At 35.0% G+C, this 18768-nt stretch overlaps 1 protein-coding gene across 1 annotated transcript; it reads right to left on the bottom strand.

Moving 5' to 3' along the window:
- Positions 1 to 2312: 2312 nt before the first annotated feature.
- sox3 (SRY-box transcription factor 3) lies at positions 2313 to 5113 on the bottom strand. Its single transcript, XM_061978679.2, has one exon. The coding sequence runs from the start codon at positions 4790 to 4792 to the stop codon at positions 3821 to 3823; it is 972 nt and encodes a 323-aa protein (XP_061834663.2). The 5' UTR covers positions 4793 to 5113; the 3' UTR covers positions 2313 to 3820.
- Between the last annotated feature and the right edge of the window lie 13655 nt (positions 5114 to 18768).

The following is an 18768-nucleotide window of genomic DNA, read 5'->3' as shown; positions in this document are numbered from 1 at the left end:
CAAATTTTAATTGTCAATCGAGATGTGTGAAAAACAAAATCACACTCAGTCAATTCTTAACTGATTTTAGGGGAATGTGTTTTAAGTAAGGTCAAAGGTTGGAATGTTTTGATCCGGATCTGATTCAGATTGATGACTTTAAAACTAAAAATCCTATTTACCTTGTTTCCTGTTTACAAATTTGTATTGTCAATCGAGATGTGTGAAAAGCAAAATCACACTCAGTCAATTCTTAACTGATTTTAGGGAAATGTGTTTTAAGTAGGGTCAAAGGTTGGAATGTTTTGATCCAGATCTGATTCAGATTGATGACTTTAAAGCTAAAAATCCTATTTACCTTGTTTCTTGTTTACAAATTTTAATTATCAATTTAGATTTTTGATCAACAAAATCACATTCAGCCAATTCTTAACTGATTTTAGGGAAAACAAATTTGAAGTAGGATCAAAGGTTGGAATGTTTTGATCCAGATCTGATTCATATTGATGACTTTGAAATTCAAAATCCCATTTAGCCTGTTTCCTGTTTACACATTTTTAATTGTCAATTTAGATTAGTTAAAAACAAAATCACAGCCAGCCAATAACTGATTTTAGGGAAATGTGTTTTAAGTTGGGTCAAAGGTTGGAATGCTTCAATCCAGTTTTGGTCTGGATCGCATTGATATCGATGACTTTAAAACTAGAAATCCTATTTACCTTGTTTTTTGTTTACACATTTTAGTTGTCAATCGAGATTTGTGAAAAACAAAATCACACTCAGTCAATTCTTAACTGATTTTAGGGGAATGTGTTTTAAGTAGGGTCAAAGGTTGGAATGTTTTGATCCAGATCTGATTCAGATTGATGACTTTGAAATTCAAAATCCCATTTAGCCTGTTTCCTGTTTACACATTTTAATTATCAATTTAGATTTTTGATAAACAAAATCACACCCAGCCAATAACTGATTTTAGGGAAATGTGTTTTAAGTAGGGCCAAAGGTTGGAATGCTTCAATCCAGTTTTGATCTGGATCTGAATCATATTGATGACCTTGACATTTAAAACCCCATTTAGCCTGTTTCCTGTTTACACATTTTTAATTGTCAATTTGGATTAGTTAAAAATAAAATTACTGCCAGCCAATAACTGCTTTTAGGGAAATGTGTTTTAAGTAGGGTCAAAGGTTGGAATGTTTTGATCCAGATCTGATTGAGATTGATGACTTCAAAATGACTAAATCCATTTACCTAGTGGGTGTGGATACTTTGCACTATTTTCAGTCGTGGGAGTGGCTGAGAAGTCTTCATTGGTGATGTCACCCTCAGCCTTAAAACCAGTTTCTGGTTTTTCACACCAAAAAGTGGCCATTAAAGGTTATTTTTCCCCCAACAGCGCCACATACGGACACGTCGGACTGACCGCATCCAAGTCTCGTCACACAGAGCGGCAAAGGGTGAGGCGAAAGCTGCTTAATTACCAAAAAAAAAAAAGAAAACTGAGTCGGAGTGTGATTAGGAGCCGGCTGCTGGCAACACTGGACTGACTTAAGACTCCAGGCCGGTGAATGCAGGGAGGTCCGGGTAATCTCCCCCCTCCACAAAGGTGTGCGGGGGCTAATCCGGGCTGCTGTGGATCAAGATCCCCTAAAAGGAGAGTGTGGGAAGGCCCGCAAAAAAAAAAAAAAAACCCTCTTTGGTGGCCGGAGCTCATTTATGCCAAAATCCAGTGCACACAGCAGGAGGCCTCAGCGTCGTTAAAGCTACACTAAGTCAAATCAACCACCTCAAATGTTGAATTGTGTCATTAATTCAACGTGCAAAGCGATTCGAACCATATTTTTACAGATGTTTACGCCATATTTGCTTAAAAATTTTTGGCCAACTTATAGACAGTAATGAGCGTACGTCACATTTGAGGTTCCCCAGGGAACAACTTTGCATGTTTAAGTGGCACATGTTGTTTTTTCATGACATATGTTCACAATACACGCATTTGTTCATTATTTTGTGTGTAGCTGTCGGACTAAAACCAATAAAGTTTGAGCTTTGAGCATTTAAGTCGTGTATTAAAGGGAATTAAAAAATGTTTTTATTGACTATAAATGGGACGTCATGCATTGTGATTTGTCAATATCGTTAAGTGGTGTAATTATTCATACAAACATGTCAATATTGTTAAGTGATGTAATTATTGCACATGGCAATATTGTTAAGAGATATAATTATAGTATAAGACAGCAGATTACGACGCAATAACAACAGAACAACAATAGCAATGACAACTATATACTCTCACAACACGTTTTCAAAATAAAAGACAAGAGTCTGAGTTCATACTTTCTTACAAATTTATTCAGCATTTAAGAATAGAGGATGGTCTTAAAATATGGTCAGTTTAAATAAAACCTTTTTCTTTCCAGCTCAGAAGAATGGGTAAATGTGACACTGGCGAAAAACAATGACGACGACAACATAAAAACAGCACAGAATTGTACAAAACAAAATGTTTTTCCCCTCCACTTGACAAAAAACAAAACAAAACAAAAAACATTGCGATCTCAAGCTATAAAGAAAGGAAGGGAAACTATAAATAAAACTTGCGTTTGCGACCCGCACAGTCTTAACATGTCATGTCGAGCTATAAGAGACAAGAAAGGGCGATGGAGGAGGAGGAAAGAGGGTCTACAAGTTTCTACAAATGAAGTGTAAACATGAATTGTGAAATAAACAAGCCTCTTCACGAGGCCTGCACTTGCCCTTTTCACACAGAGGAAAACATGGCATTACTTAATATGCAGAAGTCTGATTTTACCCTTCGCCTTTACACAAATGAAGTGTAAACATGAATTGTGTTGGGTTTTTTTCTGAAATAAAACAGCCTCTTCACGAGGCCTGCACTTGCCCTTTTTCACAACAGAGGAAAACATGGCAATATTTAATAAGCAGGAGTCCAATTTGACCTTTCGCCTTTACACAAATTAAGTGTAAACGTGGATTGTGAAATAAACAGCCTCTTGCCCCTTTTTCACAACAGAGGAAAACATGGCAATATTTAATATGTAGGAGTCCAATTTTACCCTTCGCCTTTACACAAATGAAGTGTAAACGTGAATTGTGAAATAAACAGCCTCTTGCCCCTTTTTCACAACGGAGGAAACATGGCAATATTTAATATGTAGGAGTCTAATTTTACCCTTCGCCTTTACACAAATGAAGTGTAAACGTGAATTGTGAAATAAACAGCCCCTTGCCCCTTTTTCACAACGGAGGAAAAGATGGCAATATTTAATATGCAGGAGTCCAATTTTACCCTTCGTCTTTACACAAATGAAGTGTAAACGTGAATTGTGAAATAAACAGCCTCTTGCCCCTTTTTCACAACGGAGTCCAATTTTACCCTTCGCCTTTACACAAATGAAGTGTAAACGTGGATTGTGAAATAAACAGCCTCTTGCCCCTTTTTCACAACAGAGAAAAACATGGCAATATTTAATATGTAGGAGTCCAATTTTACCCTTCGCCTTTACACAAATGAAGTGTAAACGTGAATTGTGAAATAAACAGCCTCTTGCCCCTTTTTCACAACAGAGGAAAACATGGCAATATTTAATATGTAGGAGTCCAATTTGATTGCTTCAACTCATCCTCACAATAACACAACTGCCTTTTTTTCTTCTTTTTTTTTTTTAACTCTGCCGGACTCGAACTTCAGTCTTCAGTCCCGAGCAAGGAGAAAGAAATATTGCGATATTGTGGGAATTCTTTACAGCAACCAAGTTCAAGTATCCAAGTACTTTTTATTTTTATTTTATTTTGAAAAGTCTTTTTTTTTATTTTTTTAGATGTGGGTGAGAGGTAGGGTCCCGTTGACGCCCGTCCCCGCGCTCTGGTAGTGCGGGTGCACGCTGTGTAACCGGCTCCCTTGCAGGGCCGAGTGCTCCGCGCTGTCCCCGCCGGGGGGCAGGTACATGCTGATCATGTCCCTCAGGTCCCCCAGGCTGGCCCGCTGGCAGTGCGACGTGATGGCGGGCGGCGGCGAGCTGGGCTCGGTCTTGCACATGGAGCCCAGGCCCATAATGTGCCCGGGGCCGCCACCGCCGCCGCCGCCGCCACCACCCGCCCCTGCGCCTCCACCGCCCGCGGCGCTGACGGCGACGGCCTGCTGCGTGTACGCCGCCGGGGACATGCTGTACGTGGAGGCCGCGTTCATGTAGGTCTGCGCCGTGGACATCATGGGGTACTGGAGGCCGGCCATCTCGTAGCGGTGCATCTGCTGGATCTGGGGGCCGCTCATGCCGTGATGCTGCGGGTAGGCCAGCTGCTCCTGCATCAGCGAGTAGTTGCTCCAGCCGTTCATGTGCGCGTAGCTGTCCATCCTCTGGCCCACCTGCACCGGGTTGGGCCCCGCGTTGCCGCCGGGGGCCAGCAGCCCGCCCGGCAGCGAGTACTTGTCCTTCTTCAGCAAGGTCTTGGTCTTCCGGCGCGGGCGGTACTTGTAGTCCGGGTGCTCCTTCATGTGCATGGCGCGCAGCCGCTTGGCCTCGTCGATGAAGGGCCGCTTCTCGGCGTCCGTCAGCAGCTTCCAGTCGGCGCCCAGCCGCTTGCTGATCTCCGAGTTGTGCATCTTGGGGTTCTCCTGCGCCATCTTGCGCCGCTGGCCGCGGGACCACACCATGAAGGCGTTCATGGGCCGCTTGACCCGCTCCTGGTCGCTCACGCCGCCGCCCCCCTTGGAGCCCGGGCCCCCGGGGCCCGAGTTGGGCTGCGGCGGGAGAGGGGACTTGAGCTCGGTCTCCATCATGCTGTACATTCTCGCGGAGGGGGGGGGAAGGAAAAAAAAAAGTCAAAAAGCGGGTAAAAAGTTCACCGAAAAGTGGAGGAGGAGAAAAAAAAAAGAGAAAAAAAACCTGACCCTTTCCCGGGAATTGATGGACAACCCGCAGGGGGGAAAAAGGGCGAAAAAGCTGCGTTGCGTTGCGTGAGTTCCTGCGCGCTGCGAGCTCATCAACACAAGTCTGCAAACTTGTTTTCCCAGCCCGACTATTAGGCCCTGTGCCGGCGTCACGTGACACGGGCGGGCGGCCAATCAGGGAGGCCCGCAGAGCAGGCGGCCAATCACAGAGAAGGAGACTGACTGTGCCGTGAGTTGTTTAGTTTTTGTTTTTTTCTAAAAAAAAAAAAAAAGGTTAAAAGTTTGAAATAAGCAAGTTTGTTTGCATTAGGAGTGCAATTGTATTATTAGAGAAAGTTACGTGCGGGTGACACGTGTGACATGTTTTATTTATTTCTTTTATTTTTTTGCAGGCTGAAACAGGAATATTAAAGACTTTGAGGATTTTAACTGTCACTGGAACGACTGCATTTCTGATTTGGAGCACATCCAGTGGAAACGTGAAGAAATCGTTTTATAAGAGTGATGAGGAGTAAAAATGCCAAAAAAATAAATACAAAATAAACGTATTTTCAGCCCATATATGCCATCAGTATAGTTTGAATGTGTTTACATGATGCAATTTTATACTTTGAATTGGGATTTTTGTGCAGTAAAATGCATGCCACTATTCATTTTGCTGAAAAAACTAGATAAATAGACACACACATATATATATATACATACATATGTACATACATACATATGTATGTATGTATATATACACATACATATATACACACATATATATACATACATATATGGATAAATACATATATAAATACATACCTATATATACATATTCATACATATTTACATACGGAATTTTGGTGCATCAATAGTCAAAAGTGTGTAAATAATAGCCTATATGTATTATATGAAGATATGTATATTTATGTGTGTGTGTATATATATATATATATATATATATATATAGAAAAAAAAATAAAAATAAAAAAAATATATATATATATATTTATATATATATATATATATATATATATATATATATATAAAATCTCCTGACGATTGAGGGTACCCCCCCTCATGAAACAGGCCTGTAGAGATGAAATAGTCTTGTGATTTTTTTTTCCCACACATACATATATTGCGCTCTACTACGGTATCGAGCACTATTTTTTGGATAACCTTATTAAGACATATATATATATATATATATATATATATATATATATATATATTCATATATACATGTATACACACACCTATATATATACATGTATATGTATATATATAAATACATACCTATATATACCTATATACCTATAAATACATACCTATTTACATACATACATATTCATACATATGTACATACGGAATTTTGGTGGATCAATAGTCAAAAGTGTGTAAATAATAGCCTATATGTATTATATGAAGATATGTATATTTATGTGTGTGTATATATATATATATATATATATATATATATATATATATATATATATATATATATATATATATTTATATATATATATGTCCGGTGGCCATGGATGGGGTGCTGGCTGTCCGGGGTCGGGACCCGGAGTGGACCGCTCGCCTGTGTATCGGTTGGGAACATCTCTGCGCTGCTGACCCGTCTCCGCTCGGGATGGTTTCCTGCTGACCCCACTGTGGACTGGACTCTTACTGTTATGCTGGATCCACTATGGACTGTACTCTCACAATATTATGCTAGACCCACTCGACATCCATTGCATTCGGTCTCCCCTAGATGGGGGGGTTACCCACATATGCGGTCCTCACCAAGGTTTCTCATAGTCATTCACATCGACGTCCCACTGGGGTGAGTTTTTCCTTGCTCTTATGTGGGCTTTGTACCGAGGATGTCGTTGTGGCTTGTGCAGCCCTTTGAGACACTTGTGATTTAGGGCTATATAAATAAACATTGATTGATTGATTGATTGATTGATATTATATACATATACATACGTATATATACTTACATAAATACATTCATACATATATACATACATACACATACATATACAAACATATATATATATATATATATATATATATATATATATATATATATATATATATATATATATATATATATATATATATATATATATATATATATATATATATATATATATATAGATAAATACATACTGTAGATAGATAGATCGGTCGATCGATACTGGGGATAGATCGATTAATCGATCGATACTGTAGATAAATTGATCGATTGATACTATAGATAGATCAATCGATACTGTGGATGGATGGATCGATACTGTAGATGGATCGATCGATCCTGTAGATAGATCGATCAATCGATCGATACTATAGATAGATCGATCAATCGATCAATACTGTAGATAGATTGATCGATTGATACTATAGATAGATCAATCAATACTATAGATAGATCAATCGATACTGTAGATTGACCGATCAATACTGTAGATAGATAGATAGATAGATAGATAGATAGATAGATAGATAGATAGATAGATAGATAGATAGATATATAGATAGATAGATAGATAGATAGATAGATAGATAGATAGATAGATAGATAGATAGATAGATAGATAGATAGATAGATAGATAGATAGATAGATAGATAGATAGATAGCTTTTAATGTGAGATTGTCAGCACAGGTGAACGTTATAATTAAGTGGTTAGCAATGTTTGTAGTACTTTTAATGCAATAGTATAGTGGAACTGACATTTGTGTGCAGTAAAATGTTTGTCACTGTTCATTGTGCACACAAATCGCAGATGATGCATGACAACACAACAAAAATAAATCAACATATTGAACAAAATGTGTCAACATGACTTTAAAACAAGCACAACTGAATGTATACTATAGTGTGTTATGTGTAATATAGAACTCAGTGTGAGATGTCACCCATCAGAAGTTAGAGTGGAATATATCATTTTAACACAACAGTGCTTTAACTGTCACTCATCATGTTGACCTCTGAAGAGAAATATGTGCATTGAAAAAAAGAGCAACATGACACCAAAACTTCTCTTTGAAAAAAAAAATGTCAAGGGCATATTGTGTCAACAAAGGTCAAACGAACCACATCCACAATTTGCCAAATGTAACGCAAAAATATTGCAGACATTGACTTAAAGTCATATTTTAAGTAGTATATTTTTGAGCATTTCACCATTCATTTTGCACAAAAAAAGCAACTTACTTTGCATGAAAAAAACAGCAAAGGTATATAGTACTTATTGCCTAGCAAAATGCACCATATATATATATATATATATATATATATATATATATATATATATATATATATATATATATATATATATAACTTTCAACCAACTTTATATCCAGCCAACTTACATTGAATGTAGTCTTTGGCAGCCGCGACTAAGAATATTGACTCTTATCGCGATATTTGTCCACCAACTCTAATTTTATATGTAATATTTTTCAAAGTAATGCAAGTCGAGGTGTGTGCAACATAGAATGTCTGCGCCGCAAGTTTGCACGCACTAAAACAGCAACAATGATGACGGTGCTTCATCATGATGAGGACTTGAACTGTTTGACTGAACAAAAGTAGCTCATTACTTGCCTACAGAAGTTGCAACACGGCATGTGAAGCCGTGGTAAACATGGATGAAACAAACTTTCTTTCTTTTTCTTTTCTTTTTTTTTTAAATCGGTGCAGACACATGTGTGCTCCCAGTGCAGAATTATCGCTCTTAATACTGGTTTCAATATCTTACCATCCCCTTATTTATATCCTGGTAATATTTCAATGCGGGTGCTTTTTGTGCAAGTCACCATTCATTTAGCACAGTGAAACAGTCACAATGATGACTATTATTGCAACACCGTGACTAAAGCATCTGAATGTATCAAACAACTTTTAAAAAAAAACCGAATAATTGGTGCAGATACTCCCAATGCATGCATGTAATATTTTCACTCTTTTTTTTACTGATTTTAATATTTTTTCAATCCTGTCATTGACATTGTGCATTAATATGCCCATGCAATCTTTCATGAGGCTTTCTATGCATGATAGGGTTTTGTTTGTTTTTTTGTGCAAGAAATGACGATTATTTGTGTCGATGCACGACCTAAAACGGTGTTTTGCAGCTGAATAGTCGTGCATGTTAGGAGGAGTGTTTCGTGGAGTTTGTGCAGCTGCAGGCGAAATCTTGCAATACATTAACGACCTCTTGTGGACGGGCCAGGTCATCTCATTCCACTCAGGGACGTTTTTTTTTTTTGTTTTTTTTCACATTTGCACCCGCAAACCCCCACCTTGCATACACAGTGCTCCCGGTGGTGTCGATGGTTATTAAAATGATGGGCTTTTAACTGTGCATTAGCATGTGTCTGCCTCCAAACGAGCTGAAACCCTCTCTCACCTGCTAATGAGCAAGGCATGCGAATGGACCATCGAGAAGTCAAAGAGCCATTAACACCTTTTTGGAGTCACATGCATGCACGACGGGAGGGATTCTGTTTTTTTTTTTTGTTGTTTTTTTTTGGCTTTGCCCTCAAAATAGTGAGACTTTTCTTGGATTTTTGCACAGAGAATACAATTAATTAATTAATTAATTAACGCACCATAAAAATGAACATAATTGATTTATTTTTGCGGGGAATATTAAAGCAAATCGTGCATGTTCCTGTTAAGGGCCAATATAACTCGGCAGCAATTAGCAGCCATGTCGTGGGTTGATCTCAGTACTGATCCGCGTGTAATCTCCTTATGGAAATGGGGGGGGGGGGAGAGAGAGAGAGAGAGAGAGAGAGAGAGAGAGAGAGAGAGAGAGAGAGAGAACCCCACCAGGAGTAACCCGGGGTTCTGGTAATGAGGGGCCTCTGTGCAGCTAATTTCCTAATTAAGGGCCGCGGGGACCACCGGCGCAGTCTCACGCGCGCATGCGCACTGCCCAGACGCGGGAGTCCTGCAGCGGGAGCTGCATCATTTCGTGCAAAAAAAAAAATAATAAAAAAAAAAATAAAAAAGCGGGTGCAAAATGTTTGTAGAATCGTGCTTTCTCGGTGCATCGCAAACCCAGACGATGCGATATTTGTGCACCGGGAAAGATTCAAAACTATTTGTTTCCTCCCAAAGTGTGTTTAATGTACACAGTTAAAAAAAATGCTGGGTTTTTTTCATAACTAAATTTATGAGTTACGAGTGTTGGGTTAAATTTTGGAGTTATTTTTATGAAGATAAATCCATTTTTTGGGTTTTAAGGGTATTATTTTAACTAGGGATGTCCGATAATGGCTTTTTGCCGATATCCGATATTCCGATATTGTTCAACTCTTTAATTACCGATACCGATATCAACCGATACCGATATCCACCAATATATGCAGTCGTGGAATTAACACATTATTATGCCTAATTTGGACAACCAGGTACTTTAAAAAAATAAAAATAAAATAAAATAAGATAAATAAATTCAAAACATTTTCTTGAATAAAAAAGAAAGTAAAACAATATATAAACAGTTACATAGAAACTAGTAATTAATGAAAATTAACCGTTAAAGGTTAGTACTATTAGTGGACCAGCAGCACGCACAATCATGTGTGCTTACGGACTGTATCCCTTGCAGACTGTATTGATATATATTGATATATAATGTAGGAACCAGAATATTAATAACAGAAAGAAACAACCCTTTTGTGTGAATGAGTGTGAATGAGTGTAAATGGGGGAGGACGTTTTTTTTGGGTTGGTGCACTAATTGTAAGTGTATCTTGTGTTTTTTATGTTGATTTAATAAAAAAAAAAAAAAACAATAAAAAAAAAAAAAAAACGATACCGATAATTTCCGATATTACATTTTAATGCAGTTATCGGCCGATAATATCAGCAGGCCGATATTATCGGACATCTCTAATTTTAACTACATTTCTGGGGTTTTCTCAACTATGAACTATTTTAGGGTTCTTTTTCAATGAGTAATGCATTTTTGAGTAAAAGGCTTTTTTTAAATTATTATTAAAAAGGTACTATTTCTTTGAAGGGAATTTTATTATGGATATATATGAACATATTTGAGCATGCTGTATAGGACAATTATGACCATGCACTGCAATTCTTGAAGAAATCATGTCACTCATATCTTGCTTTTGAGTATATTTTAATAGAATAAAAAATATTTTGTTCAGTAGTTGGGAAAGAGGAGGACACACCAGCTGTAAAATTCATAATTTTTAACCAACTATTGGGTCAAGGAGTGCTAAATTACACAACCCCATAGTTGGGTGTGCAATAACCCAATATGGAGTTAGCATAACTCAACTTTTGGGTTAAATAATTACACCCAATAGTTTGGTTGGGAATAACCTGACATTAAGTTATCATAACTCAACGTTTTGGTTAAATAATTCAATGCAAAAGTTAGGTTGAAAAAATTAACCCAAAATGTTGAGTTAAAATAACTTAAAATAAGGGGTTTGTCCTTTTCTGAACCAGCAAATTAGGTTATTTTTTTTAAACTCAACTGGGTTATTTTGATAACCCAATTTATGAGTTGCGAGTTAAACTTTGGAGTTACTTTTATGAAGATAAATACATTTTTTGGGTTATAAGGGTATTATTTTAACTACATTTCTGGGTTTTCCAAACTATGAACCATTTTTGGGTTGTTTTTCAATGCGTAACGCATTTTTGGGTAAACAGCTTTTTTTTTTTAATGAAAAATGTACTTTTTTCTTGAAGGGAAGGATTAATCTCATTAACATTATTTACAATCACACATCTTGTGTACATTAAAAAATATGAGCATGCTGTATAGAACTACTATGACATACATGGCAATTCTTGTAAACAAATGTCACTCATATCTTGCTTTTGAGTATATTTTAATGGAATAAAAAAACTTTTGATCAGTAATTGGGAAGGTCTAGGACAAACCATCAGTAAAATGTATAATTTGTAACCAACTATTGGGTCAAGGAGTGCTAAATTACACAACCCAATAGTTGGGTCTGGAATAACCCAATATGGAATTAGCATAACTCAACTTTTGGGTTAGATAATTGAACCTAACAGTTTGGTTGGGAATAACCCAACATTAAGTTATCATAACTCAACGTTTTGGTTAAATAATTCAATGCAAAAGTTGGGTTGAAAAAACTGACCCAAAATGTTGAGTTAAAATAACTCAAATAAGGGGTTTGTCCTTTTCTGAACCAGCATTTTTGGGTAAAAATACTTTTTTTTTTTAATTAAAAAGGTACTTTTTTCTTGAAGGGAATTTTATTATGGATTCATCTCATTAACATTATTTACAATCACACTTTTGGGTTAAATAATTCAACCCAATAGTTGGGTTGGGAATAACCCAACATTGTAGTGAGCATAACTCAGCTTTTGTGTGAAATAAATTCAACCCAATAGTTGGGTTATGAATCAACCAATATTGAGTTAGCATAACTCAACTTTTGGGGTTAAATAATTCAACCTAATAGTTTGGTTGGGAACAACCCGACATTAAGCTATCATAACTCAACGTTTTGGTTAAATAATTCAACGTAAAAGTTGGGTTGAAAAAATCAACCCAAAAAGTTGAGTTAAAATAACTCCAATAAGCAGTTTGTCCTTTTCTGAACCAGCAGTTGGGTTAAAATTAGGTTGTTTTTTTAATTCAACTGGGTTATTTTGATAACCCAATTTATGAGTTGCGAGTGTTGGGTTAAATTTTGGAGTTATTTTTATGAAGAGCAATCCATTTTTTGGGTTATAAGGGTATTGTTTTAACTCAATTTCTGGGTTTTCCGAACTTGAACCATTTTTGGGTTGTTTTTCAATGAGTAATGCATTTTTGGTTTTTAAATTAAAAATGTACTTTTTTCTTGTAGGGAATTTTATTATGGATTAATCTCATTAACATTATTTACAATGACACATCTTATGTACATGAAAATATTTGAGCATGTAATAAAAATAATTCTGATCAGTAATTGGGAAGGAGTAGGACAAACCAGCACTAAAATGTATCATTTTTAACCAACAAGGAGTGCTAAATTGCGCAACCCAATAGTGTTGGGAATAACCCAACATTGTAGTGAGCATAACTCAGCTTTTGTGTGAAATATATTAAACCCAATAGTTGGGTTATGAATCAACCAACATTGAGTTAGTATAACTCAACTTTTGGGTTATATAACTCAACCCAATAGTTGGGTTGGGAATAACCCAACATTGTAGTGGCATAACCCCGCTTTTGTGTGAAATAAATTGAACCCAATAGTTGGGTTATGAATCAACCAACATTGAGTTAGTATAACTCAACTTTTGGATTATAACTCAACCCAATAGTTGGCTTATGAATCAACCAACATTGAGTTAGCATAACTCAACTTTTCGGTTATATAACTCAACCCAATAGTTGGGTTGGGAATAACCCAACATTGTAGTGAGCATAACTAAGCTTTTGTGTGAAATAAATTCAACCCAATAGTCGGGTTATGAATCAACCAGCATTGAGTTAGCATAGCATGTGGGTTAAATAATTCAACCTAATCGTTTGGTTGGGAATAACCCGACATTAAGTTATCATAAGTCATATTTTTGGGTAAATAACTCAACGCAAAAGTTGGGTTGAAAAAATTAACCCAAAATTTTGAGTTAAAATAACTCAAATACGAGGTCCGTCCTTTTCTGAACCAGCAGTTGGTTTAAAATTGGGTTATTTTTTAACCCAACATTTTTTAGTGTGTCGACTCACACAAAGCAAAACGTCCAACGAAATCTTCTCGCGAGATTTCCCAACTTTCAGATTGATGAAAATGTGTTTAATTATTTTAATGTATTTTTGTCTCATCTATTTGTCTCTTACTTCACGTTCTATAATTTTTTGTTCATGTATTAACTTTGATTACTGAGCCTTGTGAATGTTTATAATGTATATTTAATGCTGTATTTACCTTTTATGTATTTTCCTATATCTTTATGCTGCCCTTTTTTTGCTACATATACTGTAATCTTGGCATATGTGATTTGTTACATATTGTGTATATATATATATATATATATATATATATATATATATATATATATATATATATATATATATATATATATATATATATAATATGTATATATATATATATATATATATATATATATATATATATATATATATATGTTATATTTTATATGTTTTATACTATGGTACATTTTTGGTCTACTTATTGTGTGCATTATCATTTCCTGTCTCGGTAACTGAGCTACTGTGTGGAACAATTTCCCTTGTCAATCATTAAATGTTGTCTAAGTCTAAGTCTAATAAGTCCAAGTCTAATAGTGTAAATAATTGCATGTGCCTTTATTTGTTGTACATTGTTACATATACTGTGTGTGTTCGATTGTTCAATTAAAATGACGTCATTGTAGTTTAATTCGTCACAATTTGTTTTATTTAAATGTTAATTTTGCTGGAATATTTCCGTGTATAGTTTGTTGTAATTAAGGTTTTTGTGCAAAAAAAATGCCTTTTTGCACACTTGGGTATAGGGGATTTTATTTTAAACCCTTATAATAATAATAATAATAATAATAATAATAATAATAATAATAATAATAATAATAATAATAATAATAATAATAACAAGGAACGCACAAAAAAATGTTGAGTTAGAAAAATAACCCAATGTTAACCCCTTATTTGAGTTATTTTAACTCAACATTTTGGGTTAATTTTTTCAACCCAACTTTTGCGTTGAATTATTCAACCAAAAAGTTGAGTTATGATAATTTAATGTTGGGTTATTCCCAACCAAACTCTTGGAATGGACTATTTAACCCAAAGGTTGAGTTATGTTAACTCAAAATTGGGTTATTCCAGACATAACTATTGGGTTGCGTAATTTAACCCTCTTTGACCCAATAGTTGGTTAAAAATGATACATTTTACTGCTGGTGTGTCCTCCTTCTTCCCGACTACTGATCAAAATGATTTTTATCCCATTAAAATATACTCAAAAGCAAGATATGAGTGACATTTTTTTTAAAAGAATTGCCATGTGTGGTCATAGTAGTTCTATAAGATGTGTGATTGTAAAGAATGTTTATGAGATTTTTCATACAAAAAATGGGTTAACTCATTGAAAAACAACCCACAAATGGTTCATCATTTTGAAAACCCAGAGGTAAAATAACACCATGATAACCCAAAAAATGGATTGTTCTTCATAAAAATAATTCCAAAATTGAACCCAACACTCACAACTCATAATTTGGGTTATCAAAATAACCCAATTTTAACCCAACTGATTGTTGTGGGAAGGACAAACCCCTTATTTGAGTTATTTTAACTCAACATTTTGGGTTAATTTTTGCAACCCAATTTTTGCGTTGAATTATTCAACCAAAAAGTTGAGTTATGATAACTTAATGTTGGGTTATTCCCAACCAAAAAAAAAGTGCTTTACCCAAAAATGCATTACTCATTGAAAAACAACCCAAAAATGGTTCATCATATTGAAAACCAAGAAATTGAGTTAAAATAATACCCTCATAACCCCCCAAAAAATGGATTGCTCTTCATCAAAATTTAACCCAACACTCGCAACTCATAAATTGGGTTATCAATATAACCCAATTTTAACCCAACTGATTGTTGAGAGAAGGACAAACCCCTTATTTGAGTTATTTTAACTCAACATTTTGGGTTAATTTTTGCAACCCAACTTTTGCGTTGATTTATTCAATCAAAAAGTTGAGTTATGATAACTTAATGTTGGGGTATTCCCAACCAAAAAAAAGCACTTTACCCAAAAATGCATTACTCATTGAAAAACAACCCAAAAATGGTTAATCATATTGAAAACCCAGAAATTGAGTTAAAATAATACCCTCATAACCCCCCCCCAAAAATGGATTGCTTTTCATCAAAATTTAAGCCAACACTCGCAACTCATAAATTGGGTTATCAAAATAACCCAATTTTAACCCAACTGCTGGTTGAGAGAAGGACAAACCCCTTATTTGAGTTATTTTAATTCAACATTTTGGGTTAATTTTTGCAACCCAACTTTTGCGTTGAATTTTTCAACCAAAATGTTGAGTTATGATAACTTAATGTTGGGTTATTCCCAACCAAAAAAAAGCACTTTACCCAAAAATGCATTACTCATTGAAAAACAACCCAAAAATGTTTAATCATATTGAAAACCCAGAAATTGAGTTAAAATAATACCCTTATAACCCCCCCAAAAATGGATTGCTCTTCATGAACATTGAACCCAACACTCGCAACTCATAAATTGGGTTATCAAAATAACCCAATTTTAACCCATCTGATTGTTGAGAGAAGGACAAACCCCTTATTTGAGTTATTTTAACTCAACATTTTGGGTTAATTTTTGCAACCCAACTTTTGCGTTGAATTATTCAACCAAAAAGTTGAGTTATGATAACTTAATGTTGGGTTATTCCCAAGTAACCAAAAAAAAGCATGTTACCCAAAAATGCATTACTCATTGAAAAACAACCCAAAAATGGTTCATCATATTGAAATCCCAGAAATTGAGTAAAAATAATACCCTTATAACCCCCCCAAAAAATGGATTGCTCTTCATCAAAATTTAACCCAACACTCGCAACTCATAAATTGGGTTATCAAAATAACCCAATTTTAACCCAACTGATTGTTGAGAGAAGGACAAACCCCTTATTTGAGTTATTTTAACTCAACATTTTGGGTTAATTTTTGCAACCCAACTTTTGCGTTAAATTATTCAACCAAAAAGTTAACTTATGATGACTTAATGTTGGGTTATTCCCAACCAAAAAAAAGCATTTTACCCCAAAAATGCATTACTCATTGAAAAACAACCCAACAATGGTTAATCATATTGAAAACCCAGAAATTGAGTTAAAATAATACCCTTATAACCCAAAAAAAATGGATTGCTCTTTATCAAAATTTAACCCAACACTCGCAACTCATAAATTGGGTTATCAAAATAACCCAGCATTTTTTAGTGTGAATATATTAACTTTATGCTTAAGTAAATATATTTATATATTAAAAAAAATGGCATTTAAAATTGCTTTGGAGGTATTTAAGACCTAATAACCCCAGCATTATTTTATTAAAATAAATCCACAAGGAAAAAAAACACTGCTATTAAATAAAGGCGATTAGAATTTAATTAGGCGCCTATTGTGTTGTTGGCATTGTGTTAAATGTAATCAGGACGCATATCTGCAAGGCACAATAAACAACATTGATTCCACATTCAAACTCAGGACTTTTGTTTTTGTTTCTGCACGTGCAGGACCTTTATAAGAGGGGAAAAAGAAAAAAAAACGTCATTAAGCAATAATAAGCATTTCAAGGCCCCACAATGGAATCTGCCTCATTAAGATTTGCATGATTTTTCTTGCCTTTTTTTGGGGTGGGGATGCAAATGAAGTTGCATCTTACGTCCGCTCCGCTGTTCCCTTTGTGCCGCATGAATGGAGCCTAAAGCCTAAAGCCCAGCCCTGCGCGGTCCCACGCAGGTAAAATAAAATCACGTTCACGGGTCATTTGCTGCGGCGATTATCGCCTCTTTATTTCCACTAAAGCGGCTCAGGCGGTGTTGATCGCGATAATTTGATTTATTACACACACACACTTCAAAAAAAAAAAAAAAAAGACTTAATAATGTGTGTGCTGTTTGGAAACATTTAGTATTTGGCTCTGAATACGATATTATATCCAGTTAAATAAATGTATGTATTACAATACAGATGAACAAATAGTACTTTTATATGATGAATAACAATGAATATTTTTTTAATGCATATTTGTCAAAATGATTATTAGAATAGGCAATTTCTTTTTTTTTTTTTTTTTTTTTTTTTTTTTTTTTTTTAGTCAACACGTTTGTGGCGAGAAAATGTCGGACCGGGAGGAGGTGAAACTTTTTTTTGTGTGTGTTTTATTTTTGTATTTTTATTTTATTTTTTTATCTTTACTTTCACTTTTCTTTTTTGGGGGGATTACCTGTATTTTTACCCCCTATCAAATTAATAAACATTTTGGAAAAAAAAAAAAAAGAATAGGCAAAATTATTGAACTGTGCCTTTTTTTTAGTGCAAAATGTAAAATATGAGCATTTTAATATTGTATACTGTGGTGAGGGATACATAAATTAATTACAACAATTTATTCAAGCAATTACAAAAACCTATTGGCCACTTGATTAGGTACAACTATTAGTATCAAATAGGGCTGTACCGATACCAACATTTTAGTACCGGTACTAAAATGAACTGTGCCTTTTTTCTTTTGCAAAACATAAAATATGAGTATTTTAATATTGTATACTATGGTAAGCGATACTGCAACTAATTACAACAATGAATCCAAGCAATTACAAAAAACCTCTTGGCCACTTGATTAGGTACAACTATTTGTATAAATAGGGAGGGTTATCTCGATACCAACATTTTAGTACCGGTACTAAAATGAACTGTGCCTTTTTTTTTTTTTGCAAAACATAAAATATGAATATTTTGATATTGTATACTATAGTAAGCAATACTGCAACTAATTACAACAATTTATTCAAGCAATTACAAATACTTATTGGCCACTTGATTAGGTACAACTATTAGTATCAAATAGGGTTGTCCCGCTACCAATATTGTAGTACCGGTACTAAAATGAACTGTGCCTAATTTTTTTTTTGCAAAACATAAAATATGAGTATCTTAATATTGTACACTATGGTAAGCGATACTGCAACTAATTACAACAATGAATGCAACAAAAACCTACTGGCCACTTCACTAGGTACAACTATTAGTATGAAATAGGGTTGTCCCGATACCAACATTTTAGTACCGGTACTAAAATGAACTGTGCCTTTTTTTTT

This window comes from Nerophis lumbriciformis, linkage group LG36 (assembly GCF_033978685.3).
Source record: "Nerophis lumbriciformis linkage group LG36, RoL_Nlum_v2.1, whole genome shotgun sequence".
Classification (NCBI taxonomy): Eukaryota; Metazoa; Chordata; class Actinopteri; order Syngnathiformes; family Syngnathidae; genus Nerophis; species Nerophis lumbriciformis.
This window is presented reverse-complemented; position numbering and strand designations above follow the sequence as displayed.

Excerpts from the sequence above, each read along its gene's own strand:
- sox3 (XM_061978679.2), bottom strand. The coding sequence starts at position 4,792 with ATGTACAGCATGATGGAGACCGAGCTCAAGTCCCCTCTCCCGCCGCAG.